General features: G+C 35.9%; 1 protein-coding gene across 1 annotated transcript; it reads right to left on the bottom strand.

Moving 5' to 3' along the window:
• Positions 1-2,930: 2,930 nt before the first annotated feature.
• Positions 2,931-5,856, bottom strand: LOC133675433 (subtilisin-like protease SBT1.3). Its single transcript, XM_062096802.1, has one exon. The coding sequence runs from the start codon at positions 5,395-5,397 to the stop codon at positions 3,061-3,063; it is 2,337 nt and encodes a 778-aa protein (XP_061952786.1). The 5' UTR covers positions 5,398-5,856; the 3' UTR covers positions 2,931-3,060.
• Positions 5,857-11,017: the final 5,161 nt, after the last annotated feature.

Here is an 11,017-nt window from a genome sequence, read left to right as displayed (position 1 = left end):
ACAGCAGTTCCTCTGGGAATGAAGAGAAGTGAAATGCTAACAATATATACTGGGATCCAGCATTGGATCATACGTCAGTTTGCTTATATAATTGAATCTTCTCTAACAGGCTGGTAAATATGAAATGCTGGATAAAAATGAGTGAGCCTCTTGACTCTTTATAAAACATTCTAATTGTTGCAAACAACGTATATAGATGCTCATATGTTAAATTCACTAGCAACACAAAATATCATTCATTGTTTTTTTTTTTTGGTGGTTGGAGGAGATTAAGTGGATGGTTATTAAACCACTTTAGACTTTGAAGGAGTTAGAATGAAAAATAAATAACCAAAACTTAAATCATATATCCCACCTGACAACATCAGAATCAAAATTTCAAATACATGAGATTTAATATATATAGATAGCTTGTATAACATTCCGAAGCATGATTTTCAGAGATCATTTATGGACTTATACGCAAAAATATCTTACTGCTGAGGGAGCAGCAGGCTGAGGAAGGTGGAAATGAAGAAGAAGGGAATGTTGATGGAGGGAGAATTGTTCAGCTTCTAATTGCTTGTACTGTAGCTGTGGCTTGCCGTGACAAGTCACATGCGCGCCTTAGCCTTATCATCTGAGAACCACAGCTTCAGCACAAACAAAAGTTGAACGAGTCTCATTCCATCAGCATCCCCTTCTCTTCACCTCCACCTTCCTCAGCATTGATCATGGCTGCTGCTGCCTCTTTGACGGCCTCGGCTGCAAGATATCTTTGCGTACAAGTCCATGTATAATCTCTGAAATCAAGCTTTGGAATGCTATTCAAGATGTTAGCGCTACTGCTGCGGCAAATGCTGCTTCCAACACTATAAAGGCAACTACTATTACTTCTTATGGATTTCAGCAGCACTTCTTAGCAAGCCATATCTGAAAGACTGAGATCAAGGGCGCCTTCCGTTTTTTTTTTTTTATGGTTTCCATCCTTTGAACTCCCTTGACAAGAAACCATGGGCCATCTCTTTTTCTATCTCAATGAGGCTCTGAAGGAAACTATCACAAAGCAAAGACATTATATAGGAGAGACCAGGCATTGTTGTTCGTGGATCACTAAGCCTATGCGTATTTTCATATGACACCATGAAGGATTTGACGATAATGTTGTATATTTACGCGCGCGCGCGTATTTTCTAAATTGTTTCCCGATCCAAGACTCTGCTTTTAACAAAAATCTCCTACATCACCAGATATGTCAGCAGTTTTGTCAGGAAGAGGATAGATTACTGGAATTTTCTATTTGGGACAACTTAATTAGCTGCTTCTGCTTTGTAGTCATGTAGAAAGTTTAGAACAGAAAGTGCAAGAAAACAAGCAATTTATACAATTAATGAAAAAGAATTTCCTCGCAGTTACTTGAATTCGTTTAAGATTGAATAGGGTGATCCTAGCAAGGTCTAATTTAATATTGTTGAAATTTGATGTTAATAGGCAAATATCAGAGCAGGGTGTATCGAGTGAAATAGAATGACGGAATCTGCATCTTTTGGGATTTATTTCTTATTTTGTTAGCAGGTTGGGGTGCGGGAGCAATGCTCAGCTATATCAGACCAGGCATTCTTGTTCGTGGATCACTTTTATAATTGCAGATTGAATATATTTTTAAAAAAAGTTAAAAATTATATATTTTTTAGTTAAAATTTTAAGAGAGTTTTTAAAATTGTGATATGAATTTATTAATCAAATATTTTTAAATTTGTAATTGGAACAAAACACAAATCTTATCCCCAATTATAACTTTTGAAAAAAAATAAATTCAAATTCGCTTCAAAGCTGCATTTTGTGTATTGCATTGAATCTGCGTTATAGATAGAAAACATTACCAGATATTGACGAGGGCTCAATTGAGGCATTTTAAACCTTCAAGACCCGATCGAGAAAAGTCTCAATTCGGAAATTTAATTGAAATTTAGCTGGGGCCACCTAACTCAATCAAAGAAAGCCAATGAATTCATCATCAACGAAGAAAACATAATAATATTCATGGGCTTACACGGAGCAAATGTGGAAAGAAAGCCTAGTCCAATACTAACCTCCTCCGGATGTTGACAAGTGACAACGTTTATCATTCTGCACTAGGCCTGAAGAATGTTTTAATTAAGGGTCATTTCTTGTTGCAGGAGAAAGTGCAAAAATGGGGATTTTGTGTTGTTTTCTAGTTTGCATAGGGGCTTGTGCGTCCAGTGATTGCATTCCATGTACTCCAGAAGAATGGTCCATCAATTCAGTTGAAGAAATTGAGATGTCTAAGGAATATATAGTTAACATGGCTTCGGTGGTGTTTTGCATTACTGTATTTTTAAAAAAATTTAAGTTTTTTTAGCTTTAAATATTTTTATGTTTTTGAATATGTTAAAAATAAATTCTTACTCTTAATATTTTGCTAGGCTTTTGGCCAGCCATTGCAGAGGTGGAAAATGAATGTGGTTGTTCGGAGACGAGCAGGTTTCACATTTATGGAAAGCTAACCTGCATCTGAGAACACCAAGTGAAAATCTTCACTTTGTATTTACAATATGATATACTTGAGGTCCTTGTCAAGGTCACCTTGACAACATATTTTATTTTTCTAGCTGTTTAAATGATGTAGAAACTGAAGAGCAAGTAATGTTTTGTCCTGTCTTCACTTAAATTTGACACCTTTTGAAGTGGACAGCTGAGATGAATGAATATGAGTTGTTGGAAAGATAGATAGATGTCCCCTTGCATAACAAATGCTCTTCCTTCCTCCTGTTCTGTCGGTTACCTTGCATCTGTAGGTTAATTGCCACATCAGGTAGGTTCAGTCCAATCCATTCCACTGTACGCCAACACTAATGTAGTGTAGTCTTATCAGGGACTGATCATTAAAGTAGGAAGTGACTTATCTGGAGATTGCATGGTGATCAATGTAACAAAAGAGAAAGCATTCGATTCATTCCATGTGATAAAATGAGTGAGCCTCTTGACTCTTTACAGAACATTCTCATTATTGCAAAGAACATATAAAGATTACCCAAATGTTAAATTCGATAGCATAGGCTATGTAAGTGGTGTCAACCAAGTGATAACAACTGGGCTTCTTACTTTGTGTGCTCCATCCTTCCATACCAAACCTCCAAACTCGGGTATTGTTTGCCTCGTCCTTGTGGTGAAGATGATCTTGTAAGATAGTTTTTGATTTTTCATGGTGAAGTTCAGGATTTCTGGTTCAACTTTGACGGTTGCTCCTTTGAATGGTGAGATTACTGCATGGTATTTTGAAGTAGGAAGGCCAACATTTGTTACGGTTCTGTGAAGGGTCAAAACTTTAATGGATGTATCATCTGGAAAAACTACTGAGATAGCTGGATAGTTCAAATCCCCTGGATTTGCAAGAGAATGTCTACAAGATCTGTTTGCGTACTTGCCGAAAATTTTCAGCTGTGTTGGAGTAAGCTTCTGTGTGCAGAGAAAATCAAAGTAATCCTGAGGTTCAATGTCATAAATCAAACCTGGGTCTAGAGCTTTCATGGGGTTTATGTGTCCTGCACCATGATCATAAGGGGTGGAAGGAGTGGTTGCTGAAGCATCTTTCAGTGGATGGTGTGTGTTATCATGAACATAAGCTGTTGTCATCAGTGCTGATTTGATTGCTGCTGGACTCCACTCTGGGTGCCTAGCCTTGAGCAAGGCAGCAATTCCACTAACATGTGGGCAGGACATGGAAGTTCCAGAGAGAATGTTGAACTTTACCCTCCTATGATCTGTTGGCAAACTTGATGGACCTAAATCACCAGTCCAAGCAGCAAGTATGTTCACACCAGGTGCAAGAACATCAGGTTTCAGAATCTCAAGAGTCAGAAAGTTTGGTCCTCTGGATGAAAATGCTGCCACTACTGGAGAAGGCTTAATTCCCAATCTTGTACCAAGAAAAGCTAGAGTTGCGGTTGCATTTTGACTAGTTAAAGCATAAGTTTTGATCAATTTCCCTTCTTTCTCTCCCACTGCAACGGCTGGAAGTAGGTGACAATCTGCAACCAGCTCCTCTCCATTTGCTGCTGTGTTTGATAGAATCATGCCTACTGCTCCTGCTTCTTTTGCTACCTGGCCCTTTTGAACTCGAGGAGTAATACCGCGGTCACATATCACAATCTTTCCGGAAACAACACGAGGATTTAGAGTTCCTTCTAGGCACAACGAACTTGGGTCAGGGCTACTAGAGTTGCTACCCATGTAAACTAGAGGATATTGCTTCCTTGTAGACAAAATCTTTTGGCCTCTATAGAGTGAAACTCCAGATATAGTTCTGCCTGTTCCTATCATGGCGGTGGCAGGAAAATCTCTGTCCATGGAGCTAGCACCAACTGTGGTGATCCATGGTGACACATTGGTGAGGCTGGCAGGGGAAGGTCCTCCATTTCCTGCTGAGCATGAAACAAAAACACCCATCTCCATTGCTCCAAAGGCAGCTATGGACAAACTGTCGCGGTAGTAAGACGAAACCCCACCACCCAAAGATATTGATAAGACATGCACTCCATCAGCTACTGCTCTATCAACTGCCGACAGAATATCTGAGCTGAAACATCCACCAGCCCAGCAAACCTTGTAAGCTGCAATTCTAGCCCCAGGTGACATCCCTCTTGCAGTTCCATAAGCATAGCCCAATAGATTTGCTCCACGAACTGGAGAGCCAGCAACAGTAGCTGCCGTGTGAGTTCCATGACCATCTTGATCTCTTGGTGATTTATACTCGTTTTGCTCATTGATTTTGCCAGTAGCTGCTTCGTATCCTCTGTAGAAGACTCTTGCACCGACAATTTTTCTATTACAATGATGTTTCTGAAAAGCCCTGCCTGTCTCACAAATCCCTTTCCAGTGAACAGGCACTGCGGTCATGCCTGTGTCATTGAAGCTTTCACTCTCTGGCCAAATTCCCGTGTCCAGCACTCCCACTATTACATCATGGTCTGCAAGTTTTTCAGACCAGACACTTGTGCTGTCTTCAGGTTCCAGCCGAAGGAACATGGGGCTTCTTGTTGTGTGCAGTTGATATTTAGTCTCTGGGAAAATAGCCACTACTCCATCTGCTTCCTCTAGCCTTGCAGCTTCTTCTTCATTCAACTTAGCGGCAACCCCATGAAAAGCAGTCTCGTAGCTATAAATTATCCTATCCTCCTCATCAGCGTTGCCTTCCCCTTGAGGTTCAGACAATACTGACTGTACCTTTGATGAATACCATTCAAGGTGGCTGGTGAAGTATTCAGGCTTTGCAGACTTATCCATTTGGACAATGTAAGTCTTTCTTGTTAAAAGGGTGTTCATTGAAATGACAACATTGAGAGCTAAATAGCTTGTTAGAATGAAAAACAGCCATTTCACTGGATTTCCAAACATTTTTCAGGTCAAGAAAGAAGGGGTATAGGAGAATGGAGTGAAGAGAAAGTAAAGCAGAATGAGAAGGGTTGTGGAGTTAGTGTCTTGACTCTTGAGGCTAAAATATCTCACGGGAAGGGCTAAAGAGAGATATTTACAGCATCCTGCTGTATGTAGTTCAGGTAATTAAAGCAGTTGGTTGTTTCATGAATGCCTGTTGAAGAAAGTTAGGAGGGCTAGCTGGTGGCAGAAGTTAATTCGGTTATGGTCCAATGGGGAACACTGTTGGTAATTATGGTTTCAGTTCTCCTGGTACTTCTGGAGGTCCTTATCACCCTCAGGTCTTAATTTTGTTGCAGAAAACTTGTGTAATAGAAGCCTGTCTGAGGGGACTGTTAAGGTAAAAAGGGACTAGTGGTAACAAAAAAAAAACAGTAGCTTTTAGTGAGTCAAAAAGTGGGACTGTGGAATTTAATTATGAGTGTCGCTGAGGTGAGAGTTATGGAGTTGTGCAGAATTTCTTAAATGCTGTTGGGTTCTGCTATATGCAAATTAAGATCTGAACATATGGTCCCTACACTCACAAGAAGCATGTCCTCACCGTCCAATCTATTTTGAAAAGCAATTTCTATCTCCTTTGATCTTCTCAAGTTTCTTCGAAATGTTAAATAGGAATTAGGTTCAAAGTTATGTTATTTTAGCCTTGCCTCCACTCTTTGAAGTTCTTGTTTAAAGAGAAGCAAGTACTAACACTCCCATGTGGTGAAAAGTTGAAAGGTGAACACACTCATGAATAACGAGGAACCACCTCCCTTCATGTTCAAGGCATGGAGGATCCTTGTTCAAAAATATATTCTTCTTTCAGTCTGCATTAAGCTTTAGGTGCATTTCACTTTTTTAAAGCAACAAGCAATGTTTTAGCTCAAGCCTCTTTAAACAAGAGCTTTCTTGTAGTTATATTAGCACTACTTCTTCTTTCTAATGTCTTATGATTTGATTTTCTCAAAGATAATAATACCCTTGCCACTGATTTTATTTGGTTTGAATAGTGGGTTGATGGAGTAGAAAGGATTGGAAACATTTATTGCAAAAAAAAAAAACAAAAAAAAACTCTGTTTCTTTCTTTTATGCATGGACAACTTGTATTCAATTATAGAGAACAACTCATCATGGAGAGTGAAAACAGCAGAACCACATTTCCAAAATAACTGGGTTTAATTAAAATCCATTTCAAATCAAGCTTGGATTACGAATTTTCAAGGTAAACCTCAAGCCAAGCATGTTTAGTTATAATACAGGCATAGTTGTAGAACTAATATACATAGCTCTTTTCCCCATTGTTTAATTTATTGAAATTGATTTTCCAAAAGTGAATTCTAATTGTTGATCAAGGTTGAAGCATGATGGGGCAAGGTCCCATCCCTCCTCCACTTAGGGAAGCCCTTTTGACAAGACATTAAATTTGAGCAACTGGGTTGGTGAGAAACTAGGAATGTTGATTGGATTAAAGACTTTTTTTTGGCATTGCAACTAGATCCAATCAGCACAGAGATGATCTTAATTTTTGAAATCGATATAACTTCTTACCCCATGAAGGCGGATCTGGAGCTCATGTTAGTGGGCAGAAGAGTCGCGTATCATAAGAGGGACTGAATTGAGCAGCTATTCTGATTAATAAGAAATTCTTGAAACTCAAACTCTCTTCGCAGTGTTTAAACCTGTAATCTTTCAACTTGTATAAGTTCATCACTCACACCACTGGACTAGAGGTACGCACAGAGTTGATTGCTTGGTGAAATATGAGAAAAGTCCCAGTGTGGCAAGGTATTAAAGGCTTTGATGATACGATGAAGGAGGTAAGTAATGTATAAGATTCCACTTAATTGAGAAAATATTTTGTGTTTCGTTGCGTGAGATTTATCAGGGTTTTGAGTTGAATCATTAAGAAGCTAAAGAAGTCGTTGAGAATCGACTTCTTTGATTGCATATTTAAGCAAAAGTTCAAGCTATATCGTAAGATTAATTGCTTCAGCTTAGCCACCTCAATTGTCAATAATACAGTGCATTGAGAGATGAAATTAGCCAGCCTAGAGAGGAGGAACGGCTGCAAGCTCTGTATTGCAATGACTATTCCATTACGAGGCATTCCATAAGTTAGGCCAGGCTCAGCTTAATTATCCACAAAAAAAAAATGAGAATGAAGTCATCATTATACTGATAGAAGACATTTACTTCCTCTGTCTATGTGCTAAATCTAATCCAAGACAGTTTTTGATTATTTTCTCTCGACAAAAGAGACATCATGGCACCGCCATGGATGGGGCTCCTGCACCACCCTGATTAAAACAAGAAGTGTACACATGAATGACACAGCAGTTATGGGCGGGACTCTGTCATATTTACTGCTACTGGCACTCTGGCAGTCTGTCCAGCGCCCATATATACTGATATCAACAAACATTGGCGCTCGCATTCAAAGCTCCCTGTTTGCAATTGGGCTCTCGTTCATTCATAAAGATAGCAAAGGCCTTGAAAGATGAGACCACTACAGCTCTGGCTGGCATTCCGACAGGGCACCACAAACGTCGATCAAAACCTCAACATAGCCAGTTAATTGAGAAAATAAGTATAACTACCAAATTGTCATGCTGATGGGGTAGATGGAAAACTGTTTAGTAGTGAAGGACTCCATACATTGGTTGTCTGTCACAATTGGTGAATATTTCCTTTTAATTTTATCCATCTTTGACATTCTATTTTAGCTTTTAAAGACTATTAGTGCCAAGAGAAATACTAAATCAAGGTAAGGTTTATTTTATTATCTATAAAAAAAAAGGTAGAAAAAAGAAACATGTGCACTTCCAGTTTTGAAAATATAAAAATTAATGCCAAAATTGTTCATTTCAATTTATTTATTTTTTTTTCAGTCAAACACGCTTATATTACTTACTATTTTATATTGATATATTAATCAAATACAACCACGCTAAAATAGATCTCTTTCCATTAAATTTAAGTCATGTTTGTTTTTGTGTTTTAAAAGTATTTTTAAAAAAATTTAATTTTTTTAATTTTTTTCTTTGTTTCAAATTAATAATTTTTGGTGTTTTTACATTATTTTGATGCACTGATATTAAAAATAATTTTTAAAAATAAAAAAAATATTATCTTAATACATTTCAAGTGAAAAACAATCACAATCATTTTTAAACACGATTTTAACGTGCATGGAGAGGAGAGTGAAATCATGAACATTGGAAATGTATATAACGAATCAAGGGAAGATTTATACAAAAAGTTAAGTAGATCATTTGTAAGAAATTTACATGACTCTGAAGATGGCCTGATAGTGATAATATAACCAGCAGGTATTCAGGTTTTTTTACTAGATTACTTATTACGTGTCACGCTGTGGGAGGCCAAATCTTTTTTAGTGAAAAAAAAAAAATCGAAGTCACACGGAACTTTTTGGCATCGTTATTACACCCAGCCAAAGCTGAGCGGGCCACATTTAAAATCTTCTGACCAACTCCCTATCTAGTCTGGGCTTTAAAGTGTCTGGACACCTGTTTTTTTTTTTTTTTTTCCTATAATTGATGGCATGTGATAGTATTTTGAAACATAAATGGGATAATTAGACATGAGCACGACAATATTTTTTCGAGCTGCAAGGATATCTCCACTCACTTGATGTGGGTGTAGCTTATCGGGTTTAGCAGTGTATAGTTTAATTTTTAAAAAAAAATTATTATATTGGTTGATATTTTTTGAAAAATAAATTTTAAGTTTATATTTTAAGTAGTTCAGAATGATTTTGTTTTAATGATAATGTGTGTGTTTAATTTTTTAAAAGATAGATGTAATTTGTCTGGGATTTTTTCTTAATTTTATATAAATTAAATTTGTTTTTTTTAATATTGATTTTTTTTATATATGCAATCTTGTATTTTTTTTTTACTCAATAAATTTTATGTGTGTTAATTTCTATTATAAATTTTATGTGTTTTTCTACTACAAATTTATTTTGATAGAGAAATTCATTAAACACAACAAAGTAAATTATCCATGTTGCGATGTTAAATATTTTGATATTCATTTGTCGTCTAAGTTTTTACAACATCTCAGTATTCAGTGGTGTTTTATTTTGTTATCAATTTATTTTATCATGTAGTTAAATAAAAAATAGTTTTGAAAGTCCATAACTAGGTTCACAAGTTTGACGTGTTATCTCGAGTTACTCGGTTAATAGGTTTGACGAGTTTACCCACTGGCCGAATATGTTTTTGTTTTTATTTTTGGTTTGTTAATTTCTTTATTCTCGTGTAATTTAGTTTGAAACTCAAGTTAGTTAAATAATTAGATTATAGGATTTTAAGATTGACCCATTAAATCAAATTTTATAATACAATTAAAAAATACTTCATCTTTTTAATATATATTTTTATATTTTAAAAAAATTATCTGATCCGCAACAAAACACCAACAACCAACTAGTTATATAAAAAATAAGTAATCCTTCACGACAGAGGAAGAATATTTAGGCGACAGATTTTTGGAAATTGGCCCAATGAGCAGCAAAGAGCCGAAGACATTAATAGCCCATAAAATTTGATTTTAAGAGCTGAAATGAAACCTCTAAAACCTGTGCTTCGAACCCAAAAATCTTTTATTCTATTGCCTGAAAGCCTGATACTGTTGCACAAATGGCATCAACCAAGGTCTCCTAGAAAATCTGTCAAATGTATTAGAAATGTGCTCTACCTGATCGTGGTAGTCCGTTGAGTCCCTCTAATTAAATGTATTAGAGATTATGTTAGTGAATTTGGGGTGATTTTCTGTGAAAAATTGCTTGATACAATTGCCTTTAATTTGCAAAACTTGGGCCTAAAACCCTTCCTGCTGACTAAACATCAAACTTTCGACAAATTAAAATACCCTAAATGGAAAACCAGACCTGAAACGTGTACATGATGGAGAGAGCTGCTGTATTTCGACAAAAGCTACGCACGTGAGCAGTTTGATGTGAAATAAATGCAGTTTGATGTATAAATAAACATAGTATGATATTTAATAATATATTAAATTGCGTTTTATAGTGTGGTATCCACTAAAAAATTAAGTTTGAAATGTAATTTTTATGAACCAGTTTTTACATGTTTTTTTAACTAAATTTCATAAAACTCCTTTTGTTTTTACGTTTCAAAAGCGTTTTTGAAAGAAATTTGAATTTTATTTTATTTTTTTGATTTTTTCAAATCATTTTGATGCACTGATATCAAAAATAATTTTTTAAAAATAAAAAAAATATTATTTTAATAAGTTTCCAAATAAAAAAACACTTTGAAAAGCAACCGCAACTACACTCTTAAACACAATAACCAAATATTATATACATATTTTTTTATTATATATAAATTTCGATCATAAATTTTATCAAATACATAACCAATCCAACTAATCATAACTAACCATATTTTTAAAAAACTTATATTTTTAAATCTCAACCATAAAAACTATCTCAAAAATCAACACACTCTAATCATTCCATGACTATATATCATGTCCCGTCCCATTTCCACGCTAAACAAGAAAATGGGTAGAAACTATAATTAACTGTACTTTTAAAAAACTTATAGTCTAG

The sequence above is a fragment of the Populus nigra genome, chromosome 16 (assembly GCF_951802175.1).
Source record: "Populus nigra chromosome 16, ddPopNigr1.1, whole genome shotgun sequence".
In the NCBI taxonomy this organism is placed as follows: domain Eukaryota; kingdom Viridiplantae; phylum Streptophyta; class Magnoliopsida; order Malpighiales; family Salicaceae; genus Populus; species Populus nigra.
Note: the sequence above shows the minus strand (reverse complement) of the source record. Positions and strands in the feature narration are given on the sequence as shown.

What these genes read in the sequence shown, in the direction of transcription:
- LOC133675433 (XM_062096802.1), bottom strand. Translation starts at nt 5,397, where the DNA reads ATGTTTGGAAATCCAGTGAAATGGCTGTTTTTCATTCTAACAAGCTAT.